Source organism: Zootoca vivipara, chromosome 1 (genome assembly GCF_965207765.1).
Source record: "Zootoca vivipara chromosome 1, rZooViv2.hap1.1, whole genome shotgun sequence".
Taxonomy (NCBI): Eukaryota; Metazoa; Chordata; class Lepidosauria; order Squamata; family Lacertidae; genus Zootoca; species Zootoca vivipara.
This window is the reverse complement of record NC_142582.1, coordinates 500,324-517,889: the sequence shown is the minus strand read 5'-3', so window position 1 is coordinate 517,889 and position 17,566 is coordinate 500,324. Positions and strand designations below refer to the sequence as shown.

Below are 17,566 nucleotides of genomic sequence, written 5' to 3'. Positions count from 1 at the left end.
GCCCATTTTGTTAAGCCCGGGGGATAGTTTGGAAAATGCTAATGAAGATGAATAATAGCGACTTCCAGTGTTTCAACATTATGACAGAAGTCTAGTCATCACTACTTGCGTCTGGGCTGCACCCCTTCAGACCTTAGGTGATGGAGTGCTATTCCATACAAAAACCAAACAAATACATACCCTCTACAAAGAAAACTAGAAGACTAAAAGAAAACACTTATCTGCAACATCTAGTTTTCCACGTGTTTTTGGGTGGTGGTGGTGGTGGTAGGTTTGTAGGTGTATTCAGTCATGTGAGCCCCAACTTGCTGTTTGAAACAGTGCAATCCAGAAAGATGTCTTCCCCTCACTAGCCCAAAGCCCTGAGATACGCTTACTTCTTTAGAGAGACATATCTGCAGAAGCTTTTCTGCTCCAGAGCTCTGAAGGCAACATCTCCAAGTCATAGTCAGGAGACGGCAGCGCTATCGAGAACGAGTCAAAGAACGGAAGACAACAGATATGAAGCCCAGCAACTGCAACAGAGATGGTACTATAATTCACTTTATCTTTTTATTTACACCACAAGAATAACAAGTTGTCATAATGTGGTACAAAATACTGGACTTCTATTAAAGTTGAAAGTGAAGTTGGTATTGTCAGAGAAAGACACCATTGGCCAGTAAAAAACAAGTGAAACAAAACAACAAAAACAGGAATGAGAGAGAGAGATATAGAGCTAGGAAAAATAACCGAAAACCTTCAACCTCACCAAGGAAAGGAAAAAGGTGGTAAGAAAATTGAAGTACAAAGAATATGCTACCATCACTTAAAGGGTTCCTACAGTTAAGAGTGAAACTGTGTCTAAATTACAGAATAAACTGGTAGCTGCTACCAATGGTGACAACATACTGAGCATGTATAGGTATAAAGCAGAATATAATAAGAGTTACAACTTTTGGTACTACATATTTGTAATAAGCTCTTGGGTGAATAGATTTCCATCCCATATACATAGCATCTCCAATGTAGAGCACCAGAAGTGTTAGATTCTTTGTTTTTTTCCTTTTTTCTTTCTATCAATAAGATTTTTCATCAATATCAAATACACGGTGAAGCTCAACTATCACTATGAAGAAACTTCATTTCCTGCTGATACAAAGTTTGTTTGAAACCACAGTGTTTGCACATCACTGCTTCAAAGTGAAATCTAATGAGACATCTTTCAAAATAAAAACGTTAACACAGCTGTGCTGAAGAGTTAACTCTTAAAAGTTCTTGACATTTTTATCCGAGCATTAATATAAAAAGAAGTTGGCATCTGTTTGTGCCTGCCTTATCCTTTTCCTGCCTAAATGAAAAACAAAAAACTCCTCCCCCCTTAAAGAAAAAACGACACAGGCAGTTACTTGTGTGTTTTGTACAGTTTTCCCCTAGAACATTATTTCCACATAAATACAATAAACTCTATTATTGGTTTGTCACAAGTGCTAGATATTTTTTTCTCTTAAAATGACAAATGTTTAAGTAGTCTTTGTATTTTTTAAAATTTTACAATAAAAAGCACAGGTCCTTAATAAGTTCAGTAAGACAAACTCACCCCCCACTTCATGCTCCTCACTTTAATTTGCATGACAGAAAACACCCCAACAGTTTATCTGTTGCTAATGCCATTCGAGGGGATTTCTCTTTCCAAAGCTGCCACGTGGGGCGTGCAAAATCTGTATACAATATAAAGACATGCCAACCTTACAGACCATGCAACCTCAAGGTGTAGGAAACTTAAAAAAATATATTCATATATATATATTTATGTGTGTGTATATATATATATATATATTTATATATATATATCAATGCCCATAAAATGTGGGCCCAAAAGTTTACAAAAGGAAGAATGGAATGAGTACATGACTAATAAAAAGGAATGTTTGTGTACTGAAAGTAAAATAAACCCCAAATATTAGTACTTTGTACTACAGCAACCTGGATCTTGCTTCTGGGTAATACAGCTTCAAGATGTTCCTTTGTTTCTAAATTGCTACAAGAGAAGAGTTGCAATAAGCCACCCAATACCTTGGAAGTTGAGTTAGCAAAAACCTCGAGTATCTTGCTGGTGGAACTCAGGTACCTCATATTCATAGTATACAAAAATGTGGGAAGCATAGGTATGTTGCCCAAATACGCTTGGATTCTTAGTTTATCCAAAGAGCTCACAAGCAGGTCCATGTTAAGTGGGGGAAACAAGGCTACAGTGGTACCTTCCGAATGGCCATGATGCTCATGTTTGCCATATGCTACTGGAGCAAGGTTAGGCAACGGAAATTTTAAACAGATCTCAGAATTTTGGGTTATGGAACAGACTGATGTATAACAAAGTTGTTTGTGACTTTAGAAAGGCAATGATGTAGCAACACTTGTTTGTAAGAAACAAAGTAAGAGTCCTAAAGTTAACAACATTGAAAGCAGTTACCAAATACTCCAGGCCAACATGTCAACACCATTGAGTTGTGTGTATCAGCAATTTCTTGCAATGAAAAAGTACCGTATTTACTCAAATGTAATGTGCACCTTTTTTGGCCAAATTGCATTGCAAAAATTAGGGCGTGTATTAGATTTGATGCTGCATTTAGTCGCCAGCAAATACTTTTTTGGTTCCAAGGTTTTGAAAATTGAGGTGGCGCATTAGACTCACGTAAATACAGTAAGTATTTTGAAAACATGTAAACTGGTGTTGAAAACAAAGTATATTTTTGACTGAAGTAATTGTGGATGCATCACTTTTATCAACAGTCATAAAGGGCTAAACTAACAAAATATGAAATCAGATGATTCCACAGCAAAAATCTTTAAAGATCACAGCAGCAAGGTAGTCATTCTATAAAATATACATTTTATCTTTACTGTCAAACTTTACTCTTAGAGTATGCTCTCGGCAGTTCTAATGCCAAAAAGTATTCATCAATTTGCATGTATTTGGGTTAGCAATAACTCAAATATTGTAGTGTGTCTTAAAAATTGCATATCAAGCATTAAATAAAAACCTCAAACTCTATCCGGCACTCAGTCAGATTTATAATTAAATTTTCACAATTCTGATTTTAATGGAATGAAGAAAAACAAAACTTTTCAGAACCAGAAAATAAGTTACTACAAAGCGACCCTGTCAGTTATCATAACAAAAATATCAAAAAAGGAAAATACCACTGGTTATTCAGGTGAGGGGGCATGTAATATCCTACACTGCTTGAAAAAGAACACATGAATTCAGTGTCCTCCAGATATCTAATTTCACCACTAAAAGTTTAGTTACTTATTCTGAGGGTCAACTCCCCTCACCTCAAAAGGCAACTGGGGGGGGATAGGAAATAGTGACCAAGATTAGCAGTCTCCCAGCCAAGAAGAAGATACTAATATTACGATTCACTGTGAAATAGTCTTTTAGAGGACTAACTCAACCAGAGTGGTTTAAGAAAAGTTCTGTGTGTATGTGCTAGCATTAACTGCGTGAGAGTTCGGCAGACCTTCAACATGGTCACTAAAGTTATTAATGCCTTTAATAATCCTTGTCACACTCTATACTGAGGATATAGGATACATCACTCTTTGTAATATTAATATATTTTTAAGGTTAAGAAAGCTCCTTATTTTTTTTAAATGTAGCATAGCAACTATGACTGCAGAACTGATAAAATATACAATCAGTTTCCTGATATAAAAAAGACCTTGGAATCCTTCCTTTTGTGAAAAGGGCTTTCTAAAAACAAAGCCTAACAATTTGCAACTGTCCCACATGACCATGAAAACTCTTGATGGTACGAAAGTCCAAACACAAATAAAACTCCAGTGTGCAGGGAAAAGTGACACAGGTCAAGAAAATGGTTACTGTTTAGAAACACAGCTGTCAAATGGAAAACAAAATGAAAATTCATGCAATAAGGCTGCTTTAAGGATTTTGTAAAAACCAATATAAAGTAAAGCAACAGCAAATACATATTTACTAGAAAACTCATTTTGTTAAAAGAAGATCAAAATTAAAAATCTTAAATTAAAATAGTGATGTTAGGGTAGTTGCCTAGCGGCTAAAATGTTGGCATTCTGAAAGCATTCCAAACTACAGTTTGAAAATGGTCAAGTTTCAAACAAGATCCCTTTTCTAAAAACCCTTACACTCCAATTCACAAATAAATCTTTTGCAAGGGAACTTCCAATGGCTACCATTGTAATCTGCATTTATTTATATATTTTGTATAAATGCATTATAAATATTTTATCAATAATTTGTAAGAGTCGCGTTTCTAAGCTTGGAATACATTTGGAATATACATTATACATATACATTTATATAATTATACCTAAAATATTAAGCAGTATATCATGCTAGTTGCTTTTAATAAAAAGCATTCCAATTTTTTAAAATTTGCAGTTGTATCTGACGCATGCTTTTACAACCAAATTGATAGTTAAAATGGTTATACATAATGTATAGGAGAAGATGTTGGGATTTTTTAATTAATCGTTGAATTTTAGAAACCCAACAGGATTTGCCACATTACTGGCAACTACCTTAATTTTTATTTTAAAGAGCAATAAAACAAAACAAAACAAAATCCAAACTTGTCAACTGTTTGGGAGACGCTCTGGCCATTACTTGCTTTAAGTAATCATGCCAGCATAAATCCTAGAGCCTTCCTTGCTGATTGCAGTTCTCAGCCCTCCCTTCCAGAAGAATTACTGCAGAGTTCTTTTCTTTAAGGCATTGTTCATCAAAACGTCAGAAAAAACCAGCTGCCCAAAATCAATCCAATCTTTTTTTAAAAAGGCACAAACTCTTCAGATGGCTTGGGAGACGCTAAAGCTGATCCCCTTTCTGGGCTTGCTTCCTTGGTTTACGTTCTTCCTCGCCACAAATGTATAGTCTGTCTGCATGTATATTAGGTATAAAAAAGCTTAGTTCTCTTTTCACCCTTCATCTAAAGGGGTAAAAAAAGACTTCTCATATTGTTTGGGTTTTTCAGAGAGTGTCTGGATCACAGGTAGCCAAGAGCCACAAAAATAAAACATAAAACACAAAACTACAATATGGTCTGAGTGGTCTGAACGGAGGATAATCAAACTTTAATAAGCACCAGTTTTAAATGAAAGTTGTCATATCTGTGTTTAATCTTTGATTTCTTTATTTCTTTATTTTTTAAAAAGTTGGCAACTTTTGCCAAATACTTCACTGGCTTCTTGCCTCTCAAACTTCCATTTAGGAAAAGAGGAAGAATGCTCAGTGCATACACGTCTTTAATATTTCTGCTCTTCACCTGCACCGTTTCTTTTCCACAAGCATATTGTGTACAGATACAGAGAGATTTAGCTTTCTTTTACGCATGGCTGCCTTTCTGTAGTCTGGAAGAAAACCATGACAGGATGCAGGAGTAACAAGAGAAAGCTTCTTGGCAGAGCTTCAAGACAAGACGAACAAACAGGAGAACTCCAGCCTAAGAGATGCCTGCTACAGGGGAGGGTCCTCTTCCATGGGCTCCTCATCTGGCCTGGAAACAAATTCATTGAGAGGAGTCAAAAAGGAGGAATTGGGTGTAGCTGAGCAAATGGAGGTACAGAGCAAGTAAGTGTCACACAAGACTCCTTGCGACTTGATATCTTGTTTACAGATTGACGTTCTTCAGCTTAAAGACCTATGCAGGACTTTGGGAGGCCCAAACTTAATAACATCTGATCATGAGAAACAAAACCTCTTACTGAAATTTTAGCACTGATAAAAAGGTAGTTTATGAATTTATAACCTTTAACAAGTTGACAAAAGTAGGGAATGAATGAAGAAATTCACACAGAACATTCATCGGGGAGTCACAGTTACATCTGTATCACTTTCATATTGTTTACTCATTACTTTCACTAGAAGTCAAATTTAAATATTGTTGTGATGCACAATGATATAAAAGACTTGTGTTTTCACACTATAACGATAGACAATGATCTGAACACTTGTAATACTTCATACCTGTGTAACTGTTAAGCAGCCATAGACTCATACATCATGCATTTAATGTTACTGAGCATCAGGGCCTAGTTAGTAAAATCTGCCCTTTTAAAATAAATAATAATAATAATAATAATAACTGGAAAAAGGACAAGGCCCCCTAGATTATGAGGCCCTGGGCTGCGGCCCACTCAGGCTGTATGTAAATTTGGCAGGCCATTATGGTTTCTTTAGGCCATCATGCTGGGTCTCTTTAGCTAGAGGGGGATGTTCATGAGTAGAGCACGAGTTCTTGACATGAAAATGTCCACTGCTTGCTCCTTCTCTGCCACTAATCATTCAACAACAAAGGGCAAAAAGGAGGCATTCTGGAGCAGATGGAAAGCTTTCCTGGCTTACCAATTTTCCTTCTCAACAGTCTTAATGAAAAGGACAATTTTAAAAAAACCAACCCGCAGTTAGCCAAAAAACCTAAGCAAAACGAAAAGGAAAATGTTGCCCTTAGTCTAGGACACCTTTGGATTGGGCAGATCCACCTTCCTTCAAACCCTCCCCATCCCCTTTGGATTACTCTGTTATATTCATAATAATCAGTTGGGAACTTCTGGAGATAAATCTGGCTTCCCAACTTTAATAAAGAACCAGGGTGGTGTTTAGTTTCCACCTCCATTCAACATTATTAAGCTACAAAGCACTCAGCCTTGAAAAATGCATGGTGGTTCTTCAAATTTTGAAGGCCGCAAAATAAAAGTACTTTAATATTAGAAAGGACTTCCCGGATAAATGCAATTTTCTAGACCCACTTGATGACAGACCTGAGAGCAGCTTTAGAATCTAAAGAGGAAGATTTCATATTATGCTAAGCAACTGGTTCCACTGTTCAGTTATTCAAAACCGTTGTGTTCCTGACCCATGATGCATGTCGGGGAGCACACATAATCCTGCCCCATTTTCTGACCACTTCCAGGTTGTGGTGATGCGCACATGTGCAGTTGGACAGGCAATGATCAATTGATGCACTTCTAGTATTAAACATAATTCAATCCTGCTGCAGCTTGAAGCTAATACATCTTACCAGCATACAAGTCTTTTCAAAGTATTTTAAAATTGTGAGTGTCTTATCATTGCACTGAATTTTATTTTTCTCCTTGCTGAACACGACGCTTTTTTGTTTTTCTTCAAATCAGGACACTATGCTGAAGCCTAACGTGCTTCACCTGCAGATGCCTAATTTCCCACTTTTTACCCCTGTTTTAGATATAAGCAGATGGAAAGGAGTGAAGCTCACTTTTTGTCATGTGGTGGCTTGACTCCCACGGATAATGATGCCATAGCTGTTACAGTTTCTGCTTCTTCGTTCTCACACTTCTGTGCATCTATCAAAGAATAGCTGACTGTTGAGGAATAGCGCTGGAGTGAGTGCCAGTACTTGCCTAAAGGAAATAAAAAATGATATGCCATTAGGGAATCCATTACTGCCCATTGCTTTTAGTATAGGCTACAGAAGAATCCCAACTATTATCACTACTACTGACATAGCACTATCAATGTACATACCATTTTTCAAAGAACAGGTTTAACAGGTCCTATCCGAAGAGGCTTACACAGGGAAACAACGGGATGTTGGGACTAGAGTAGGGTAGGGAACCTCTGGCCTGCAGGCCAAATTTGGCATGCCATGGGTCCTGATTTGGCCTGTGAAACATGGGTGTAGCCAAGGGGGGCAGGGAGGGTAGCTGCCCCCTAAATCAATAAAAAGCAATACAAATCTGAGGTTATGCCCCCTCAACAAAAATTCTGGCTACACCCATGATGTGAGACTGTTTTCCTCAGACTTCACCCACCTGTCCCACATTCAACCTGATATGTGACATCAAGGCGTTTGTGGGGCAGGTACAGACATGGCTGGATCAGCTGCACCACTGAGCTTCCCTTGCAGAAAGAAAGGACTGAAATCACCAGTTGGGAAGTGAGTTCAACTCTGTAGCATTGGCTGTGCAACCAGCTTCCCTTTGGAGAACTCAAGCCCACAGCTGGTCCCTGCAGAAAGCAGCTTTGTCAGCCCTGCGCTTGGTGTTTGGCTGAACAATGGAGGTGGCAAAGTCTCTTGTGCTGTGGTTCCCAGGCGCTCAACAAGCTGGCTGCCAGGTGCTTGGGAAGTGCTGCAAGAGGACTTTGACAGGTGGGCCAGACAACCCACCTGCCCACCATCTGACATCATGATGTCAGGTGATTGTCCTGCCCACATGTTGAAAGTTGGTCAAAGACAAAAAATTCAATAGGCTTAAAAAAAGAAAGTTTTAAAATATTTATTTATACAACTTATATCCCACAAGTGATCTTATTGCAGATCACAATTTACAATGCAAGACACATCCATCCATACAAAATACAATTAAAAGCTCACAATCTATCTATCAAAAATTATAATCAACATAGCCGTGAGGCAGCATGCGCAAGATGCACTTTAGCCATGCACCCATATGCATTAGAAACATAAATGGGCAAGTAACCAGTTAGCCCATTCCAAAAGAAGTTATTTATGAGACAAATTCCAAATAATCTGCAATCTTCACCTCATTTTTCCACCATGTTTCCTTTTTCCAAGATCAGATACTGAACCCCTATCCATTTATTTGCCTCATTACAGTTTCATTCTCCAGCTACCTTTCCTATTCCCATTTTTTAGTATTGAAACTTTGGGGCTTTTCTATTACCATGTGCATTTTGATTCTTACTTGTGTATATTATGTTTTTAATTGATTTTGTTAGTTCTAATGGTTTACTCTTTGCCTTTGGGTGCTTGTAGAACAACCCTTCTGATTTTATATGAGGAAACATTTAATATAATTTCTTTCAGAATTATTTTACATCTCCATAGATTTTCTTAGTGTAAAGCAGTCTGCATGCAAGTTGAAGTTGTGGTTATTATTTGAGCTAACGGAACTACATAGCTTCACTTAAAACGGATGAAATCAGGAACTCCGTTTAACTGTGGAATAGCAATGACTGCTCCCAGGTACTCACTGTGTATTTCAATGACCTTCTCAATGGAATGGACTGCATTAGCATTTGCTCTCTGCTGTAATACCTTTTCAGGAATAGGATCAAGCTGAAATGATTAAAAACGTGCACTTTAGATTAATTTATTTTTTAAAAAAATAAGTATTATTTCAACAGCTGTTATAGACTTCTACATAACCAAGTTATGCTTACTGTCTGGCTGTTAACACTACTGACTATTCACCACTGCTCTGTAAAAGGATAAAACACAGCTCTTCCATCGCTAGTTTCTTTCTGAAAGCAGGACACAACTTTCGAGAGTGGCAATGCCCTGCCCTTTGCTGCCTCACTATAATCTATTGCTGCTTCTTTCCCATTCCCTCAAAAAATGCAGTTGCCTCTAACCCTTAGAGAAAAGAGCTCTGAAAGAAAAGATTTTCTAATTATCTGTTGGTTTTTAAATGCAGTTCTGTGGCCACCTTCAGCAATCTAGTAGTGGTGGCTTCTCATTTATATTTGGCAATGTGAAGCAGCCTTTCACTTGGCACTTCCAATGTATTAATATTCTTTGACAGTTTCCAATCGGGACCTTATTTTGACAGTCTTCTATCACAACAATGAATGAACCTGGCCATATTCGAAAACGGCATACTCTAGGGACAAATAACTTTCCCAAAGTGAAGGATTTAAGAACTTCAAGTATTGACACTCTGACTCTTCAGCACATTTTAAGGCTTCTAAAATTCAAATATTGACTCTTCTGAGCTAAATTCTTACCTTAAAGCAGAAACAAAAAACCCTTCACTTTCTAGATTCTGTATTGAGTCCTAGTTTACTACCTAGGGCCACACAAAACCAACTGTGAGGAAGGAGAGCGGCTCCATTAGGGCCCAGAGTGGCTCATAAGCCTGAAGGGGGAATGGGAATATTAGGATGGCACGAGATATATAGCATTTGTTGCCCTTGTCCTGGCAGCTCACCGGGAAGACTTTGCAATTGTGAAGTCTATTACATTAATTACAAAAACAGCTGAACAGCTCTAAAACAGCACTAGCATTTTGAATGGTAGCCTCAGCTGTGAGAATACCAAATGTGGATCAGGTGCTTCAAGGCCCAACAGGAAGTAAAGAGTTGCTGAAGTTTGTGTTGCCCTCACAATGGATGGCTTGCTCCTGTTGTGGTATAATGCGGTCCTTAGGGGAGATTTGTATTGTACAGTGGTACCTCGGTTTATGAACACAATTGGTTCCGGAAGTCTGTTCATAAACTGAAGCGTTCATAAACTGAAGCGAACTTTCCCATTGAAAGTAATGGAAAGTGGATTAATCCGTTCCAGACGGTCCACGGAGTAACCGTTCATAAACTGAAGCGAACTTTTCCATTGAAAGTAATGGAAAGTGGATTAATCCATTACAGACGGGTCCGTGAAGTACTTAAACTGAAGCGTTCATAAACTGAAACATGGGTGTAATTGGTTCTGGAAGTCTGTTCATAAACTGAAACGTTCATAAACTGAAGCGAACTTTCCCATTAAAAGTAATGGAAAGTGAATTAATCCGTTCCAGATGGGTCCGCGGCGTTCATAAACCGAAAATTCATAAACCGAGGTGTTCATAAACCGAGGTTCCACTGTACAGGTACACACACTATCACTGAACTGCTGCTTGAGGTCACTGATCCTTCTATGTCTATTCCTACTGGCCTCCTTAGCAGACAACTGGCTTGTGGGATTCACTCAAAATAAGCAACACACACGTTATGCACATCCACAAAGGAGAACCATCAAAAGACATTTCTTGAAAACATGCTTCCTCAATAGAGGCATCAATAAATTTCTTGGGCTTGGTTAAAAAAAAAACCATTTGTTTGAGTTACAGGTAGGTAGCCGTGTTGGTCTGAGTCGAAGCAAAATAAAAAAATTCCTTCAGTAGCACCTTAAAGACCAACTAAGTTTATATTTTGGTATGAGCTTTCGTGTGCATGCACACTTCTTCAGATACACTGGAAACGGAAGTGTCAGACCCTTATATATATACAGAGGGTGGTGGGGGTGGGTGGGAATGGGTGGTGGGCTGATGGGAGTGATAAACCTGTGTTTACCAAGCTTAAAACCATGGAGCCACCTGGAATGAATAGAGACATCGGATTCTTATCTCATTATGCATGATCAAGCTTTCTTTAGCGCCTAAGCCCTTGCTTTTTCCACGCAGGACCTATTGCAGTCATCAGCAGCCGTTAACAGCCATCCACAGGTTTACCACTCCCATCAGCCCATCACCCATTCCCACCCACCCCCACCACCCTCTGTATATATATAAGGGTCTGACACTTCCGTTTCCAGTGTATCTGAAGAAGTGTGCATGCACACGAAAGCTCATACAAAAATAAAAACTTAGTTGGTCTTTAAGGTGCTACTGAAGGAATTTTTTTACCATTTGTTTGCTAACAAACTTCTACTGAAAACATTTGTTGTAGCTTGGCTATTAAGCATGTGAAGTCCTCATCTCAAAACCACACTTTAGCCATAAAATTAGGTAATATTAGGACACCATTCTCTCACCCTCAGGCCTATCCCAAATCTTTACAAAATGATTATAGAGGCGTCTGTTATAAGGATTACTGGTGTCAGAGCTTTCCAAACTTTTCATGTTGGTGACGCACTTTGTAGACATGCATCATTTCGTGACATAGTCACTCAGTTTTACTAGCAAACCAGAGGTTAAACGGACCCCTTTCCAACCCCAGGGAGCATTCATGCAATACACCTACACACTGCCGCTGACACACTAACGTGGCACAACACACAGATTGGAAAGCTCTGGTTTATCTGAAGACTGTACACATGACATTCTCTATAAATGTTAGGTATTCTTATACTTTTTTACTAGTAAAACATCATGAGATCTCAAGGATAAACAAACACCTCAGGGTATTTGTGCAATGACTGAAAGGTTAATTGTCTTATTTTAAATGTTGTGAGGATCTTATGCCCTTTTAAAATGTGCTTTTTGGTGTGGGGGGTTATTGTTTTTTATATTTTGATTATGTATTTTGTGGTTTTATATTTTGATTTTGTTCTGTGAACTGCCCTGAGACCACTGGGTATAGGGCGATATATAAATACAATTAATAACAATAACAATAACAATATTCCTAAAGAATCTCTGCCAGTGAGTCGGGCCACCTAGTGTTAGATACAAAAGGCAAGTTTGCTCTTGATGCAACAATATCCTCTAGCACAGTGTGCTATTTTTCTCTGTAGGAGTGAATGGCAACCACCACCAAACTAGGAGTGAAGTGAATAATAAACCTGGTTTCTGCTTGTAGCAATTCCAGCCACTCACAATCAAGCTAGCTCATATCTGCTTCTCCAGCCTTGATTCTGTTTCTTGGTCACGCTAGAATGTGACAGGGTTGTGAGATTGGGAAATAACTTTCACAAATAGAGTAGATGAACATCTAGATGTGATGAAGGTATATGAGTTCAGAATATAGGTTTCAATGATCCAAAGAGTCACAGAAGAAAATAATAATCATTCCTGCTCTTTGCCTATGTTTGGATGATATTAAGGTGGTCTATTTATTTAACATATAAATAAAGCCATTTAAATATTTTAAAAAATATATGGTATTTTGTTTGTGGTAGATGAATTTCTCTTATATCCCTGAAAATAGCATATATCTTGGACAAATTTGTCCCATATGACTATTCTCAGATTTAGAGAGGTGACTGAAAAGAGTATGTCTAGGAAAAAATGATCATTCAAATGTGAGAGTTGTACCATGCTCTATGAGGAATTGAGGCGCATACACACAATTTCTCAATTGCAACTTGGTCACAGCCAAACTGGGTCAGACATTCAGATCAAAGAGAAAATTCTTTTTTCAGTTCCATGTATTGAGCTTTGTTTAGTTTTTGGAGAACCCTCAATGAATGGGTTTTATAGTTGCTTAGAATTACATAAATGTACATATTTTCACCACTGGTGAAGACAATAATAGTAGTTGCATGGTTTCCTCATACCTCTGCTGCATATTTTCACAATAACATGAATTAGTGACATTCATTTCTTTCCCAAGTCAGATCCATGTGCTCCGAGTTTATCTCAAGTATGCAGAATTGTCTGCGGGCGAGATGTAGATTTGCACATAATTTTACCAGCATGTGGGCAGCTTCATAAGTAGTGCATTTTATATCTGTTACTTGTTTGTAATCTGAAGTGACTGTTACTTCCTTGACCATCAACATTTTATGGCTTAAACATGTTAAACTGAAAATGGAATTCTCATGAAGCTACAAAAAGCTAAGCATCCAGTACTAAGATAGACGGTGGTGCTTTCAGTGAAATCTTCTACAGGTGTATTAGATTACGTACTTGTTCTTTGTACCTGCTGCTGTGTGGTAGAAATTAGCCAGAAATTGTGACTAGGGAAATAAAGCACCTAATTACTCAGTTCTCCACTATGTGGTTCAAAAATCTTAGACATGTATGTAAAGCCCATTTGCTGTTTGCAACCTTTTGACAACATAAGTAACTAAAGCTGCAGTTACTTTGAGAATGAATATAAATAAAAGTATAATACATGAGAATTCCTGATACTTTAATTTTCTGTTTAAATTTTGACAATAAAAAAGGAAAATATTAGGACTAGAACATGCACCTGCATCTCAGCAGTTGGGACTTCAAGCACCAGGTTTCAGACATGCACATGTGTGTGTTTGTGTGTGTGTGTCCGTCCCAGTGGTCAGGGATATATATGTTGAAATATAGCCCAGTTTTCGATTTTGGTTGAATTGTAACAGAAATTATAACTGATTATAGTCTCTAAAGGTAACAAAATGTGCTCTCTTTATAATATTTGTTTATTTGGCTTTTCAGCTAAAGAGGACTAACAGCACCATTTGGTATCCTCTAGCACAGGCTTCCTCAACCTCAGCCCTCCAGATGTTTTTGGCCTACAACTCCCATGATCCCTAGCTAGCAGGACCAGTGGTCAGGGATGATGGGAATTGTAGTCTCAAAACATCTGGAGGGCCGAGGTTGAGGAAGCCTGCTCACGCAGTTGTTGAGGCCCACTACTGATAATGTCTGCCATTATCCACAAACATTATGGAAAAGCATTGAAAGTACCTAATTATTTGAGGTTCTGCCCTCCCAGCAGAAGCCTGCCCCACCCCCCTCGCAGAAGCTATGCTATCTGAACTTTGATTTGCTTTTTAAAAAGCTGAATACCTTTCGTGGCTCCCCTTAAAAAAAAGCTCAGCCGCCCCACCCCAACAAAAATCCTGGCTATGCCAATGCAGCAGGAAATAATAGTAAGGGGACCAGTAAAAGAACAGGATCCAAACGTATTTCTTGACTGCAGAAATCAACTAGCTTTTCCAGACTTCTCATTATCAAGACTTTAATAGGACAAGTGGAGTGTGAGTGACTTGAGGATTTTAGCATGATTTATTATTGTTCTTATACAGAAAATATTTCCCAAAACATAACAATAGAAAACTGATAGGTTTCAAATTGAGATTATAATATAATCACTGATGCTACTACTGATACCGGTAGTATCAATAAGTAAGTTGGAGTTCTTGAATCACACAGAAACGATAAGAGGACAAGAACTCAGGCCACTATAACAATAAAGTCCATTTTGTGATACAAATGATGCAATGATCTCAAAAAGTCTCTTCTATATGTTGATTTATTTATCAGGTGAAGCGTGTATATCAGGTATATCAGATCAGGACAGGGCCCTGTTTCGAATATTCTTTCTTCATCAGCAACGTCTTGGTGTCAGCGTGGAACTACATTTACACGCTGAGACCAAGACGTTGCTGATGAAAAAAGAATATTCGAAACAGGGCCCTGTCCTGATCTGATATCTGAGTACTACTGATAGTATATCACAGTATGTGTGTAAAAATAAATAATAAATAATGACTTTGCTTTGTTTTGTTTTTATACCTCAATTCCTAGCAAAGCAGAAACGCATGCTTCAGACGCATCACAAATGGCTGTCAGGTCATGGCCTCCTTCAAGAGCTAAAATGATTCGTCCGCCAGCAAGACCCATCAGCTGTTTTGTCAGGTACCCAAAGCCTGCGATGCGAGAAATGCAAGAAAAGGGCAACAGTTAGCAGATTTGATTTATTCTATAAAGTTGGAAACATTACAAAAATGAATAAAATTACTTAGAAATGTATTTGGTAGAACCAAACTTATTTAATCATACAGTGGAACCTCGGTTTACAAACACCTTGGTTAACGAATTTTTGATTTACGAACGACTGTAACCCAGAAGTAAGTAACCAGAGGTGTCTGGGCCGCAGCTGCAGAGATGCTCCCATGGCTCCGTGAAGGCCCGGAGCGAAGGCCCGGCCTCCATGAAGGCATCAGAGCGTCCACGACTCTGCAGAGGCATCGGAGCGCTTCCGTGGCTGCGGCCCAGTCGCGGACACTCCAATGCTTTCCGGGAGGCCGGCCTTCGCCCCGGGCCTTTGCAGAGGCATCGGAGCGTCTGCGACTGGGCCGCAGCCACGGAAGCGCTCCGATGTGGAAGAGGACCCTGAGCCCCCATCCAAACAATGACTATCATCAGCCCAGGTAAGAAAAAAAAATCACATTTTCATTTTGTACTGTTTTATTGATTTCATTTTATGGATCAATGGTCTCATTAGACAGTAAAATTCATGTTAAATTGCTGTCTTAGGGGGTGTTTTCCATTGTCTGGAACGGATTGATCCACTTTCAATTACTTTCAATGGGAAAGTTCGCTTCAGGTTAAGTACGCTTCAGTTTAAGTACAGACTTCCGGAACCAATTGTGGTTGTAAACCGAGGTACCGCTGTATTGTATTGCATTCAACTAAGTCGTCATGTGTGCACAAGGACTTATGCAATGGAACACCCCCCATGCTCTTCCCACCCCACCCCAAAATTGTTCCAGAAGGTTGGGGGAACTGCCAAAACAGATGGGGGGGGAGGGAAACCTCCACTGCATAAGCAGAAGTCCTTGCGCAAATGGGGCAACTTTATTGGTTTGCTGCATTTGCAAGAACCAAAGAGACCTCTCCAGGGTGCAAGCTTGGGCAGTGTGTACGACAAGACCTCCCGTCTCAGTCTCAATGATGTGGTGCAAAGCAAGGCAAAGCAAAATATTTGAGTTGCCAGAAGGAGACATACAAGATGCCACCCAAACATTCTAGGGACTCCACTCCAGAACTGTGTAGGGTTCACTCCTTAACCTTTTCTTCTCCTGAAGATATCCCACAAGGCCGCAGGTACAGATTTTTCTTCAGGGTTTACTCCAGAAGTCTTCCTCACAAGACAGGTCCCTAATTCTCCCCGGGTTTAAGACTGGCTACCCTTCACCTGGTTCAGTCAACCAGTCAAAGCTGGGGTGTGGCCACTGTCACAAGCTGACGGCTTCTAGGAGCCACAGATGAGAGCTGAGTGTAGGGTGCGGACCAAAGGGTGGGGAACACCCAGAAGGAGTGTTCCCCACCCTTTGTTGACTGCAACCCATTATTTGTTAATGTGTTTTGTGATTCAACCAAAACCTTTTACACCTCCAAAGAACTTATGGTTTGCACACTCAGCCCTTATGGTTTGCACATTCACCACAAGCAGGGCTTTCTTCCCCCCCACTGGAACCCACCGGAAATGCGTCTGGCATCTCTCAGCTGGGCCCCAGAAGTGGGGGGAGAGACCTGACCAGCCTCAGCAAAACCCCGCTGCACTTCTGGCTCCTGAAGGGGATATCCTCTACGAGCTCCAGAGAGGCGCAGGCGAGATGGAGGTGCAGGAGGGCTTTGCTGAGGCTCTTCTGCAAACTGACACACAGAAAAGCCACACCTCAGCTCAAGAAGCCCCCATGCTGCTCTGGCTCATAGGCAGGCAAACCATTTCTTTCTCCTGGGAGGAAGAGGAAGTCCGTCCGTCCCCATGTGCAGGTGGCTGAGGCAGCCCCACAAGTGAAGCCTGACAGAGATTGCCTCTGGCTTGTGAGGAGACCCCCCCCCAAAAAAAGATATCCTCTTTGGGCTCTGGGGTGGGTCTCCTGAGGGAGGTACATTCTGGCACCTTTGGGTCTATAACAGGCATAGGCAAACTCCGGCCCTCCAGATGTTTGGGACTACAATTCCCATCATCCCTAGCTAACAGGACCAGTGGTCAGGGATGATGGGAATTGTAGTCCCAAACATCTGGAAGACCGGAGTTTGCCTATGCCTGGTCTAGAAAAAAAGCACTGACTCCGTATCTATCTACCTTTTTAGATAGTAGGTCTTTGGGTTTAATGCTGTTTTTACTGCATTTTGTTGCTGATTTCATTTTACTGTTTTTAATTATGCTATTTCTAGGTCTTTATTTTATATTGCATTTGTAAGCTACTGTCAGCAGGTGGGATAATAACATTTAGATAAATAGAAGAAGGCATCTGAATTCTATGTATAACAGGGAAGTGTGCTTTTGCATTGTTTGTGATTGGATTGAATTATATTATATTATATTGCTATAAAAAAAACCTCCCCAAACTAACAAGAGTAGGAAGAGTCTAGGTATAGTGAGTTATTATTAAATAGACAAGTCAAATAGATA

At 39.5% G+C, this 17,566-nt stretch overlaps 1 protein-coding gene and 1 pseudogene across 7 annotated transcripts in view; both read right to left on the bottom strand.

Annotated features, from left to right (window-relative positions):
• Positions 1 to 464: 464 nt before the first annotated feature.
• LOC118085378 (uncharacterized) lies at positions 465 to 2,208 on the bottom strand (annotated as a pseudogene).
• A 500-nt stretch (positions 2,209 to 2,708) lies between these two features.
• HDAC4 (histone deacetylase 4) overlaps positions 2,709 to 17,566 on the bottom strand; it is a 124,595-nt gene continuing 109,737 nt past the window's right edge. For 5 of the 7 annotated variants that reach the window (XM_035140321.3, XM_088675417.1, XM_088675426.1 and 2 more), the window contains 4 exons: positions 14,935 to 15,068; positions 8,996 to 9,080; positions 7,257 to 7,401; positions 4,195 to 5,519 (listed from right to left, as the gene is read on the bottom strand). In XM_035140321.3, coding sequence (XP_034996212.1) covers positions 5,480 to 5,519; positions 7,257 to 7,401; positions 8,996 to 9,080; positions 14,935 to 15,068 — 404 coding nt within the window. In that variant the 3' untranslated portion in view covers positions 4,195 to 5,479. Of the gene's footprint in view, positions 5,520 to 7,256; positions 7,402 to 8,995; positions 9,081 to 14,934; positions 15,069 to 17,566 lie in introns of all 7 variants that reach the window. The other 2 variants (XM_088675415.1, XM_088675421.1) reach the window with 1 other exon arrangement.